The 13,516-nt window shown below is 48.5% G+C and overlaps 5 protein-coding genes across 5 annotated transcripts; 3 read left to right on the plus strand and 2 right to left on the minus strand.

Annotated features, from left to right (window-relative positions):
• Positions 1 to 867: 867 nt before the first annotated feature.
• Positions 868 to 2,378, plus strand: Pmar_PMAR003161 (lectin-domain protein, putative; the record flags this gene model as incomplete). The annotated part of the gene is made up of 10 exons (XM_002777051.1): positions 868 to 972; positions 1,022 to 1,140; positions 1,183 to 1,270; positions 1,322 to 1,421; positions 1,490 to 1,648; positions 1,694 to 1,785; positions 1,839 to 1,909; positions 1,961 to 2,071; positions 2,119 to 2,198; positions 2,248 to 2,378. The coding sequence occupies 10 exons, from the start codon at positions 868 to 870 to the stop codon at positions 2,376 to 2,378; spliced, it is 1,056 nt and encodes a 351-aa protein (XP_002777097.1).
• Positions 2,379 to 3,875: 1,497 nt separating this feature from the next.
• Pmar_PMAR003162 (hypothetical protein) lies at positions 3,876 to 7,026 on the plus strand (the record flags this gene model as incomplete). Its single annotated transcript, XM_002777052.1, has 2 exons — positions 3,876 to 4,797; positions 6,881 to 7,026. The coding sequence occupies 2 exons, from the start codon at positions 3,876 to 3,878 to the stop codon at positions 7,024 to 7,026; spliced, it is 1,068 nt and encodes a 355-aa protein (XP_002777098.1).
• Positions 7,027 to 9,899: 2,873 nt separating this feature from the next.
• Pmar_PMAR003164 (merozoite surface antigen, putative) lies at positions 9,900 to 10,219 on the plus strand (the record flags this gene model as incomplete). Its single annotated transcript, XM_002777053.1, has 1 exon — positions 9,900 to 10,219. A coding segment is annotated over one exon (320 nt), but the record flags the coding sequence as incomplete, so codon positions are not given.
• A 657-nt stretch (positions 10,220 to 10,876) lies between these two features.
• On the minus strand, positions 10,877 to 13,444 carry Pmar_PMAR003165 (axonemal dynein gamma heavy chain, putative; the record flags this gene model as incomplete). The annotated part of the gene is made up of 1 exon (XM_002777054.1): positions 10,877 to 13,444. The coding sequence occupies one exon, from the start codon at positions 13,442 to 13,444 to the stop codon at positions 10,877 to 10,879; it is 2,568 nt and encodes an 855-aa protein (XP_002777100.1).
• Positions 13,445 to 13,465: 21 nt separating this feature from the next.
• Positions 13,466 to 13,516, minus strand: Pmar_PMAR003166 (hypothetical protein; the record flags this gene model as incomplete). Its single annotated transcript, XM_002777055.1, has 1 exon — positions 13,466 to 13,516. A coding segment is annotated over one exon (51 nt), but the record flags the coding sequence as incomplete, so codon positions are not given.

Consider the following 13,516-nt stretch of genomic DNA (forward strand, 5'->3'; position numbering starts at 1 on the left):
TGGTGGTAGGTGATGGCACGAGAGGATGAATGATGAGTTGCCCGAGGCAGTGCAGTGAAAAGCTTCTATCTGACTGCATGCATGGACAGGAAACCATTTGCCTGAGCTCAAAACGAGGATGGGACTTGACTCTAGCTCTCTATGGGAGAGTATTAGTGCTTTGGTCGGCGGTTGAAAAAAGCGTCTCGAGAGGTTTTCTATCCACCACTTGCATTGTGCAGAGGAGGCCATTATTACTTTTCCGAAGGGTAATGTGGAATTTACTGGGTCCTTGGTCAGCTGGGCTATAGCTGGGAGGCACTTGGCTTTGCCTTCGAGACAGGAGGCAAATGCGCAAGGCTTATTCCAGAGATTAGTTATCGCACTACAGCGGTCGTCGTTGAGGCCTTGATAGGGCTGAGTTCCGAGGATCACGCCCGGCCTTTGTTAGAGTCGGAGGATACCAATGCGACAGAGAGGTATGTTGCTGATGGGCAGATCGAAGCTGTTGGTGAGGAGCTCGTGAGCTTGTTGTACTTCGATTGAGAATCGTCGAAGGAATGGTATTATCACTAGTTGAGAAGCTCTCATTCGACGACCACTGTGGTACTCTGTCGTGGACCACGCAGGAGCTTCAGCAGACCCTCGAGGGAGTCCTGAGACATCTTCTGGGCTCATGAGGCTTAGTAGTATCCTATTGCATGGAAACGCATATTCTGGAATTTTTGTTGGCAGCAGTCACAGTAGGGCCTTATGGTACAATTTTTCTTCTCCCAGCGGCAACATGGAGAATGTAAGGATGCTCTTGACGTACCGGCTACCGAGTTTATAGTACTTTCAATGTTGTTTTAGCTGAGGTTAGTTTTAGTTTATTTTCTTGTTGTTCGTATGATCAGCTTGCAGCAGCTCTCTGCTGCTCCTCTGCTTCTACTACTACTTCTGGTAGAAGTTGTCTCAGGGCAGGTCCAGCTTGAGTCCCACTCCTTCACTCAAGTAGGACTGCGACTAGCTCTGCTTATGGTCGCATTGTGGGTTCTGCTAGGCTTTGGACCGACGAGTTTTCAACAAGCGTTGGAATGCCATGGGCACATGCGTCCTCGAGAATGATCATATTCTGCTGACACCAAGAACGGCGGATAGATTTGCTGCTCTCTGGCATAAGTACGGCTATGTTGATATGCTCCTTGGCACACTGTGACACAGGTCCCCCTTGCGCACTGATAATTTCGAGGCTACCTTCACCCTTGATCTCAAGAACCCTCCTGATGGAACGGATCCTAAGCATGAGCAAGTACGCATACCTCAGCATTCGGGTGTAGTTCGGAAGGTCCTCACATTTCAGGGGTTCGCCTTCTGGTACGTTTATGATGATCCTACGACTCAATACCCGAGTGACGTGCGACACTGCAGTGATCGCTGCACGGCTCTTCTCGAAAATGCTGGTAAGTGTCGTCGTTGAATATTTTGAACGAGGTGTCATCAAAGGTTGTCTTCGTTACATTGTGGACAGGTCTGGGCCTGATGGGCTATAAGAGTAACTTCAATGGTATGGCAATATTTTTCCCCAACAACCGTTTTGTTGACGGACGGATGGATCTACAGCCGAGTGCTTCTCTTGCTATGAACGACGGCTCGCTCATCTTCAATCGCCAAGTTGATCTCCCAACTGGTGAGTGAATTATGCAGTCTCGGGTAGATGATTAGTTTGATGCAGGTTATGGCTCATTCTGGGACTACAGGAACCGCAGGTTGACGGTCCAGGTCAGAGTTCAGCCTGAATCGGTCGTCGTGCAGGGACGTTTCTCGGTGCGTTAGTGTTTTGAATGGTTATGTATCAGTTTAATATGAGTTGAAATCAGGATACTGATCCCTGGACACTACTGATCAATTATCAAGTCAGTGATCCTAATTTCCGAATCCGGCCCAATGGGTAGGGATAACGAACTGTTTTCCAATGAGCGATGCACTGCATTGTTGTCAGGTACATTGGTATTACGTCTCTGGTCGCGCCAGTTGGCGGGCAGATCATCAACTTAGTCGACTATGTGGCGCTTAACAGTCTCAATGTCGTCAATTATGACCCTGGCCAGAAGTCAGTCTTCCACTGTTCTAGTGAACTATAAGGACTTCTTCACTCAGGGGAGAGGACGCTGAGATCGTTACCGAATCCTATGATGACTTGTCACACCCCGATCCTGTTAGAGACAAAGCTCTCGCCAGTAAGTGTTCGACGAGGCTTGACCTGATTCGTATATCACCATGTGGTAGGCTCACCAGAGGCCCTCGTAGCTTCGCTGGTTGACTTGAAGCTGGCTGCGTATAAGATCATCACGGAGCTGGAGCCGATGCGTTGGAGAACCGAACAAGGAATGAAGGAGCTTCAGGCAAGTCAAGGATAGGGGCGGCTCGCAAGGGGCCAACCTCCCCCCGTCAGGTAAGGGCTGGAGCTCTACAGCAGACCCTGGATCGTCTGCAGAGGGATGTTGAAGTTAGTGGAAATGTTGACATGGCCGAGCAATTCCGAAATATGAAGCAGGAACTGATGGAAATTTCCCGCGAGGTATGTTCAACAGCGTTTGTCAAACTAGAATCAAACATATTTCTTCTACAGGCTGCTGACTCGAGTCGAGGCAGGAAGCGCGATCTTGATATGCTGGAGGAAGGACTTGCGAACATTGTGAGTTTTGGTATCAAATCGCCTCTCATTTTATGGTCAATTTTACAGCATGCGAGTCCGGGATCGTCATCAATGGCAGAGGTCGAACGGAGAGCACAGAAAATGAAGGATGAGCTGGAAAGCTCGGGCAATACACTACGTGAGTTCCAACAGTCGCCGATTACTCGGATATGTCTCTGTTCAGTGTGGCTGGCTATTGTATGTCTGATCGCAATTGTCAGCGTTGGCGTAGCTGTGTACCGCAAGTTCAGACATCTGGAGAAAAGTCACCTTCTATAATTGAATTCTACCTGAACTGTTCTTTTCTTTTTCGATACGACTACTAAACTTTCTCACTGGTTCCTTGCTTTCGATAGCTTCCCCAGACAATGAACTGTATGAATCATCGAAGACCTGTTTTGTGTTTGTAAGAGTTGCGATTGTGGTGGAATGCGACGACGGATGACAAAGATTACGAAATCGACATACGCGAAGTGATGATACGCCACAATCAAGAGTCAACAATAAATTTCAACAAGTTGATACAATTGATACTCAACTTATCCCGAATGAGAACTGTCTGATATCATTCACGGAAAAGTCTGACATGAACACTAACAATCCAACAGACTGATGGCACCGTCGCATTCGCAAGAGCGGTATCGACTATCGGCACACAGTTACGACGTGCCGATTTCGTGCACACTTGGAACACAGTGATATCAGTACATCCGCACACTTTGACAATTAGCTCCACTACTTCTGACATTCACAGTTTCTCACATTTACTCCAGTGCGGTCACCGCGTCGACCTTGTGTGATATTGGAGATACTAGCAGTAATTTGCCCATCTAACACCAACACAGCCCCTGACTGTAACAGCTTTGATGAGTGCAATCACACGCTGCCTGATGCGAGCACATTGAATCAAGCACACGAGGGGAGACAGACTACGTCGGAACCAACGCAAATATCAGGAACCTCCTCCTAGATCTGTGAGACAACAACGCCCTGAGACAACAACGTCGTCACAATATCCAACATCCGCTTAAGATCCCTGTCTCCCTGCGAATATACTAGCGCTAGGATGTCATCGACATCGTTAGTCTTCATGATAACCATTAGCTCGTTCAACGAGAGTTGAGCGAAGTAGAGTAGTTGTCGACCTCAATCCCTGCGTAATTCGATTGTACTAGATTCCTAGTGATATCATTTCAGCCTTTTTCTTTTATTCGAAGCCATGGTAGCGGTACATTCTATGATCATTCCAGTTCTCATTAGTGGACTAGTGAGTTTCGGAGCTGCTCAAACCTCGTCGCTGTCATCGTCGTGGTGCAGAAATAATGAGGCCGAGGTTATCTATGATCGTGCTACAATGGGACCTGATTTCCTTCCTAAAGATGGTGTGGATATGATCGACTATGACTTCGATGGTGCTCGTAACTGGTATATATCCGGCAAAGATCTGGGCACCAGGAGATATGAGTTGTGGAGGGTTACTGCTGATGGTTCGGTTCGTACTGATATCATTCACGACAAGGTTGACTGTATCGCTGTTAAAGCCGACGGGTCTGGGATATTTGCGGTTGTTAATGACAAGATTGGTATTTATAACACAAATGGTGATGGTATTAAGGAAGTGGTCGATAATGGCTCTCATCGAACTTGGAGTGGCCTGTATTATGATGATGTAGAGAAGGTCTTGTACGCTAGTGACTCTGCGAATAATATGATCTACATGTTCGTGAGGAAGAGCTGGGGTTGGGATAGTACTGTGATTATAAAGGGAAAGGGTCAAGGCTCGAAGAAGCTTGATCAGCCTGCTGGTATTAGGAAGTTTGGCAATACTCTGTACATTGTCCAATCTGGTGGCCGATCCAATGTCGTAGTGTGTTGGAATATTGGATCGAATACGAGAAACTTCGAGTACGATTTCAAGCCAACTGGTGAATTTGGTATCGAAGTTTTGGACGGGTATATCTTCTATAGAGATGGTAGTGATTCGGTCTACAGAAGAAATGTGAAGTCACCGAATGGACGTTCTGACATTGTTGTTGGCGGTTGTGGCGCTGGTTCCCGTATGAATCAGATTACAAACGCCGGCACTGGTGCTCTGAGGGGTTTCTCATGTGATCTTATCGTATGGGATTACACTGAAGGAAGTAATAGATTTGTAGAGTGGGATGATACATGGTGCTCTCATGCTCATACCACTACGAGTACGACGACGACTATTCCTAGCACTACGACGAGTACGACGACGACTATTCCTAGCACTACTACGAGTACGACGACGAGTACGACGACGACTATTCCTAGCACTACTACGAGTACGACGACGAGTACGACGACGACTACTCCTAGCACTACTACGAGTACGACGACGACCACGACGACGACTACTCCTAGCACTACTACGAGTACGACGACGACCACGACGACGACTACTCCTAGCACTACTACGAGTACGACGACGACCACGACGACGACTACTCCTACCACTACTACGAGTACGACGACGAGTACGACGACGACTATTCCTAGCACTACTACGAGTACGACGACGAGTACGACGACGACTACTCCTAGCACTACTACGAGTACGACGACGACCACGACGACGACTACTCCTAGCACTACTACGAGTACGACGACGACCACGACGACGACTACTCCTAGCACTACTACGAGTACGACGACGACCACGACGACGACTACTCCTACCACTACTACGAGTACGACGACGACCACGACGACGACTACTCCTACCACTACTACGAGTACGACGACGACCACGACGACGACTACTCCTACCACTACTACGAGTACGACGACGACCACGACGACGACTACTCCTACCACTACTACGAGTACGACGACGACCACGACGACGACTACTCCTACCACTACTACGAGTACGACGACGACGACTTCTCCCAGCACTACTACGAGTACGACAGCGACCACCACTACTCCTAGCACTACTACGAGTACTACGAGTACGAGTACGACCACGACCACGACGACGACTACTCCTAGCACTACTACGAGTACGACCACGACGACGACTACTCCTAGCACTACTACGAGTACGACCACGACGACGACTACTCCTAGCACTACTACGAGTACGACCACGACGACGACTACTCCTAGCACTACTACGAGTACGACCACGACGACGACCACCACTACTCCCAGCACTACTACGAGTACGAGTACGACAACGACTACACCTAGCACTACTACGAGTACGAGTACGACGACGACTACACCTAGCACTACTACGAGTACGACGACGACTACTACTCCTAGCACTACTACGAGTACGACGACGACGACTACACCTAGCACTACTACGAGTACGACGACGACTACTACTCCTAGCACTACTACGAGTACGACGACGACTACTACTCCTAGCACTACTACGAGTACGACAATTACCACTGCGAGTGCCACAACGACGACTAATGGTGGTGATCTCATGTGTGACGATTTCTGCGATTCGATATCCAGTGGTAGCTATTGCATGTATTACAAAAATCCCAGCGTGTGCAGTGGGTCTAATGTTCCATGTTCGTGCGGTGGTACTACCGATGTTCTCACTACAACACATCGGACAACATTACCATTCGAAAGCACTACGTCGGCTTCTCATGGTTCTACGTCACGTCACTCTACGACTGAATCAAGCACAAAGACTGCACTCGTTCCATCCACCACCACTCCTCATAGCGGTGGGGAGCTTCAATGTGACGATTTCTGCAACTCTGTCCATCCAGGCACGTATTGCAAGTATTGGCTGATCCCGAGTGTATGCTCTGGTACTGATACGCCCTGCGAGTGTTCGCAGTAGGTCGGGATAACTTCCACGGTTTTGATGTGATTCATGTTGATATATACTGTTGCTATTTCTCAATATTTCTTAGGCATGTGTTGTCGCCTTTTCATCTCCATTGAGGCATTCGCTATTTTTTATCCTAACTTTACTACTATTTCACGTATTAACTTTCACCACTATTCTATAAAGTATACTCTGAAGATGTACACTCTCACTACTAATGCACTCTCTTTGTAATCACTGACTGTTATACCAGGAAAATTTCTCACTCTCTGGTGCATTTTCTCTTTCGGAAGGCATCACGTCACAAGTTGTGATGATATGATCCGCTGGCTCCACTGAAGCTTGTTCACGTTTCTTACTCTTCTGATTGCACACTTTTTTTGAATGCGGTCCTTCAGTCGTCACCTATACTATCTATGTTGATGTGCGTTACGGTCTGCTTACCGTGCTGACTCAACATGCTGAGTGTGATGACGATTCTATGCAGCTCAGTGTTAATGTTAACTTCCTGATTATAAAACCTTTCAAACATGATACTTTTTAGTTGTGTTCAAGCGTACCTGCGTGGCTAAATTCACGAAGATTATTCCAATCATCCATTCTGAGCTCCAACCACCTCATTGGTCAGCTCTAAACGCTGGTATGACTGTCAAGTCAGTGGTCGATGTTATCATGTTGGTCTGCACATACTTGGCGAAAATAGGCTGCATGTACGCAGCAATAGTACGGCTGCATCTAATGTGTTCATCTTTCCTTTTTCAAGTTAGGAAGAGAACTATATTCTTTCCTTCTCTCATGTGTCTGGATTTCTGAGTTTACAGCTTGAAGCTTGTAAATACGAAAACTCGGACATACCCGATTATTTCTTCGTGAGTGAGGGGCGTGAGTGAAAGAAGCTAACCGCAATGCGTGCATGACATGTGCGATTGTGTCGGTGCCGTTGGACGAGGACATGTTTTGGTCGCAGCACTGTTGGGATTATCCTACAGACTCCGTGATGCCAATATAGTGTTGAATGCTCAGTACAGAGCGATAAGCATGGACTCGAGATGGATAGGTACGGAATATACATGCGTGCGTGCAGGTGCGTGCAGGCGCCGCAAAAAACAATGAGCTCACTGATTCACAAACACTCAATCACAGCACATACGACGTTATCGTCACTGCACCGCTTAGCCACTAATTGGGAACAAACGCTAACAACTAATTGGGAACAACTAGCTAAGAACTAGGCTAGTTCTTAGAACTAGCCTAGTTCTAGCGGGTGAGCGGGAGTGCGTGCAGGTAAGCGGGAGTGCGTGCAGGTAAGCGGGAGTGCGTGCAGGTAAGCGGGAGTGTGGTAGGAGGATCTTTCCGTTCCTGTTGGCCAGTCTGTTAGGCTAACAGTGTTAGCTGCATTGTATCGATTGATCGCTATATGTGAATCGACCCCGTTCGGCCATCGACAGCTACCTTTTTGTTGTTGTCCGCCTGTGCGGCCCTGCTTGTTCAAAGAAACAGTATGGGCGGGCGCGAGGGCCTCATCCGTAGCTTTTGTATGCATGCGTCAATGATCGATTGCGTACAGAGTCTAAGACTCTGAGTCTTTCAAGGGATTCTTTTGAGGATCACTGTTGGCAACCCTGCCAACCTTGTCGCCCGCAGCTAAGTATCACCTTACACCCGCATCTACCTTTGGGATTGTGTTGCCAGAGTCACTAGCATCGACTACCTATAGTATCAATCGACGACTCGATCACGACTTCGACTAGATCCGTCCACAGGAGTGGTGCAGGAAAGCGTGAGCGCGTGCAGGTAAGCGTGAGCGCGTGCAGGTGCGTGCGGGCGCCACAAAAAAATTGACGTTCCAGGTAAACTCCGCAAGGTTGGGTTAATGAGTGCTCCTGTTATGAAAAACAAGTATTAGCTGGCGAATTCATCCGCAGAACTCATTCCCTCACCTAGATACCGCCGCTCAGGATTATTCTTCAGTAAGATGCGTAATGCCTTCGTCATCCTATGTACTATTATCTTCATCTTCCCAACCGATGCTAAACCACCCTCCCACGGGCTCCGTGAACTGGGAGGGCCAACCTGTTCAGACTATTGTAAGAAGGAATGCCCTGGCTGCGGGTGCATCGGAGGTCCCCCCTTGTGTCGATGCGATTGTTAACCAGGATGTGTACCATTTGATGCGGGTGGGCGGAGTTTCTTTGGACTGATCGTCCGTTCGCAAGTTTGCGCTTCTGCTCTAGGCACCGTTCGGGAGCTCTCCCGCCATTCAAGCCCGTAATTCGACGAGTAGTCATTCAGCTGTTTAAAGAGCAAGGCCAATAGGGAGTTAAATCTGCCTAGGAGTAAGTTTTGTAGTTTGCAGAGATACAATCACCAACCTCTGTTTCGTACGAAACCGCTCTACTCTGAGCTCGATGGCTGCTGTTGTTCAGCTCGCCCATCAATTGTCTACTATTATTTCTCGATGAGATGGAGATTCTATTCTTGATTAAAAAGCAATCATATCTTGAGTTGGAGTTTAGGTCCGCCATTTTAGCAGTGTAATGGAGTATAATGAGCGGAAGCAGAGATGTGTCCAGGGACCCATAGACTTATTTGTTCCCGGTGGAGACTATGTGGCCGATAACTTCACTATCAGAGTTTCACCACTCCTCCCTCCTCTTCCTATTCCAAGAGCATTCAACTTCTCTGACTCGCGTGATACCGACCACCTTTGAGATAAAGCATTGGCCGATTGGGGACGATCAAACGGCGAAGCCTTTGATTCCTATACATCTCCACTACTGCCCTAACCAAAGCCTACGGACAGCATCGACACACTCGTGTTCAACCAGCCCTTGCAGTGTAGAACCCGGCCGATACTAGTAGAGATGGCTATGTGTCGACTCCCCACTCCAAGGGCTCCCTTGAGGGTCTTGTGTTCTTCACGCGCGCAATATCGTGACGCCGGTTGTGACACGTGCAGGACCAGCCCCGTTCATTGCAACCTATTTGAGACCCCATCTTCGTTGGGCGGAGAAACCGAGTTGCCACCAGCTATTCCGGGGTTTGAGTCAGCCGACGCTACACCCTAGATGATAAGAGCGGCAACAACAAAGGGTCGTTGAGAACTAAAGCCTTGCGCGTTCTTAAGCTTAGCCGGTTTGGTGGAGCACTGATTTATATGCTTTCCGGTCATAGATCCCGTAAGGCTGTCCTATGACCCGGGGTGAGTTACTCCCCGTCCCTTGTAGCTACAAGGAACGATGCGATAGGTTCGCGCTACGCAAGTTGGCGAGTCGCGACGCGAGGGCGCGCGCCAAGTCAAATGTGACGCCTACTGAGACCTCGTACCAGACCGTTTCGACAACATTCGTGGACGCATTTTCCGCCCGCAATGGTCTCTCTCATGCTGCAAAGTCTCTGTCTGATGGCAGTGGCCAGCGCTATGGCCAGTTCCGTAACCACACCACCATGTCCTACGACTCCTATAGCTCCTACCACACCACCATGTCCTACGACTCCTATAGCTCCGACCACACCACCATGTCCTACGACTACTGGAGCCCATACCATACCACCATGTCCTACGACTACTAGAGCTCCTACCCCACCACCATTTCCTACGAGTACTAGAGCTCCTACCACACCGCCATTCCCTACAACTACTCCCATCAGCACTCAGACACCAGTCTCTACGGTGACTCCGACACCTGCCTCTAGTACGACTGCGAGACCTGCTCCTGCCACCACAACGCCCAGTAGTCATTCGCCTGTTGTCTACGGTTTCATAAATGCAATCATATTTGCTATCCTTTGCACCTTATCAGGGCTATAGATTGCCCTTTTTCAATCATCGGGCTTCGAATTTATGAAGACGGCTCAGCTGAAACGAGTCAATACTTGTCCGGCCCTCAGCTTATATTTGAGGTTTTTTTTCGGGAGGTGAGTCCCAGAGGGTTAGGGGCTTACCGGGGGATATTTTCTATTCGTATTTTTCAGTTCAGACTAAATTGTCTGGTCACATCAGACTTGTTGTGTTGCAGTCGTTTATTGGTTGCCATGGGTTTACCTCCGGAAAATAATCTCACAAAAGCCATGCTCTTTACCGAATCACACATATCCCTTATCTATTTAATACCTACATCTAGTATATACCATTATCTATTGATAGTAATTATACGAATGATATGTCTAATCCAGAACTACGCTATTCACACGACTCCGATGAGGCAGACAGATTGTGTGGAGCTTCCCTCTCATCAGATCAAAGATCCCTCACTACAAACAGAAAACTTAAAATCTCCAATTTTTACCCAAATCGCCTTCAAATTAGCAGTAGACTACTCGTAAGCCAAGAACATCCAATTTCAGGTTAACATTACGACGTCATTCACATGTTGTCATGGCACCATTCACACTTATTCAGTAGCACACAACAAGCACACCCCTCGGAGCTTCCAATGACTCGGATGCACATCAGTCTTCAGGTTCAAGCGGAATAGCAAATACCGATCATTGCGTTTAGGGTACTTGTATACCGCGCAGTCATATGGACCATATGGACCATACTCACCACCTCTTGCCTTCCTATCCTTCATAGTCACCGCTGTCACATAGATCACTGGCATAGTCGTGAACAGCTTCTTGGGTTCGGACTCGTCCAATCGACCGTCTTGGCGATTCCACCGTGCTCCTTCGATGAACAGTCCATAGATATTCTGACCTTCATCTGGGACATCCTTGACTCTCTCCAGGTCGTAGGAGAGCACCTCAGTATGGGTAACGACATCATCCAGGGCCCATTGGTCCTTCTTGTGCTGTCGGGTCACTTCCTGTCTCATACCAGTGAGGAACCCTTGGGCGTTCAGGAAGCCCGTGAGCCAATATCCCTTCATAGCACCTCTACCATTCTCGAGCCATGTGCCCAGCTGATTCACTCTATCTAATAAACCTGTGAACCATGCACCCAGAGTGGGCATGAGCCAGCTTATTTCCGCCCCTGATGGATCATGGGTCCACCTCCTCGGCAAACGTGCGTCGAATATCATATTCAAGTCCTCGAGCAGATCCGGTGTCATCACGACAGTGCCCTCAATAGCCATGACCAATGACTGCAGATTATTTCGAACAATGCCTATCACTCGTTGGATCCTCTGGAGCTCCTGGAACAGGAAAATGTTCAACGGAGCTGCGAATCCCTTATCAGGAGTATTGGGTGGCCCCTTCAGTTTGGTTATCTGCGATCTGAAGATTTCCTCGACAAAATCAGGAGGAACCTTGGAGAGCACTTCGTTGGCCTTATCCTTCACGATTTCATCGCGACTCTTTCCAGAACCTCCACCACCCTCCTTCGGCAGAGTCTCCTGAATAGTAGTGAGCATCATCGAAGCCTCCAACTGTCTATAAGTCAGATCAGCATTGGTGTGCAGTCCGAAGATGAGCGGCGAGTCAACCGCTGGGACCTTGTCAATGTGCTCGCGGTACTGCTGAATTTCGAGACCTTCAGGAATAGTGTACTCGTGATCACTAGGGTAATTATTGAAGGAGAATGCTTTCTGGAAGACCTCATCACAGAACCACTTAGCTGCGTAGGTATTGAATAGCTCTCTATCGAGGTCATCAGTAATCCTACCACCATACTGTACCTCAGCGACCATATACTGGGTAGTTGTCCAACTCAAAGGCTGACCCACACTAACCGTGGTAGAGAGATGTTTCTCCAAGAACAGGAGACTGGCCTCTAAGTCCGAATTATTGAACTCGTATGGCACACACCAACCTATGGGGCCGAACTTTCTCCTCTCCTGAACTACAGAGTGCATAAAGGACATCACATAGACCAGGCAACGCCACTTCTCGTGATCAATCTTGTCTAGGAGCTCCTGTGAGACCATCGTCGTATAAGTACGAGACAGACCAGCTTGCAGCCCCATGGGTGGCTCAAGCGTGACTTTGATCGCCATTTGCAGCAAACCAATAGGGAATAAGTTGGTGATCTCACATGTGATCCAGAGTCGGAAATCCTCAGCAATCTCCGGCGTGCGTGTGAGGATATCTTCCATCTGATTCATGAAGCCCAGACCCAAGTGGCAGTTCTGTAAGATGACCCATGTCCCAGCTAGGAAGCCATTCTTCATCTTCTCCCAAGCGATAACCTCTTGTCCCTCACCCATGGACACCTTATCCGTCGGGAATTTCTTTTTCTTCTTTGCTATGTCGTCGATCATAGATGTGGGATCACTTCCAGCGCTCAACAAATACAACACGGGTTTACGGTTCTGGGACTCACAGTAGATCGAGTCGATACTATCTGTGACCGGTGCCGTGTACTTCGGATCGAGCTGTTTATTGATGAACTGCGCAGCAGCGATAGTCGTCCTGTCCTCTCTGATGCATCTCACAAGACACATTCGAAGGAAGAACCCAATGTTCCTATCCATATTCAGCCGCTCCTCGTAGTCCGGCACCGGGCATCTCTCGGGCTCGTTCTCATCATACCACACTCTCCACGCGGCTTCATTTCGACTAATGAAATCAGGCAGCTCCCGGAAGAACAGCAGCTGCTCCTTGCCAAAGGAGTGCCGCGACAGCTGCAGGACGTTGAGCCAGACCTTATCCACCATCCATCGATTGGGGTTCGATCTCTCTGACTTCACGTCCAGGTCCGAGCCACCTTTCAAGAAGAGCCCAACATCGCCCTGAGTGAGCCTACCAGCGACAACCATTATCTTCATAGTCACCATCAACTTGAACATCATCTTATCCCTCTCAAAGAGGCCACGATTCATGTACCGGTAAATCTGGTAGGTAAGATAGTCAATAATCTTGTCAACGCGTTTCATGGTCGGCTGGCACTTCTCCGAATTCTTCACAGAGATGTCGAACTGCTCTAGGAACTGGATAAGGGAGCAGTTGTACATCCAGCCTGTAGGCTGCAAAGTAATGGGGTTCGACACCAACGTCATATCAGTGACACAGAAGTACATACCCGAGCCACGTGTCGCTACTGACCGTTACTGTTCTCGGCTTTTGGTTGATCTCAATCTGAGACAGAATGC

Source organism: Perkinsus marinus (assembly GCF_000006405.1).
Source record: "Perkinsus marinus ATCC 50983 genomic scaffold scf_1104296952312, whole genome shotgun sequence".
NCBI classification, from domain to species: Eukaryota; Perkinsozoa; order Perkinsida; family Perkinsidae; genus Perkinsus; species Perkinsus marinus.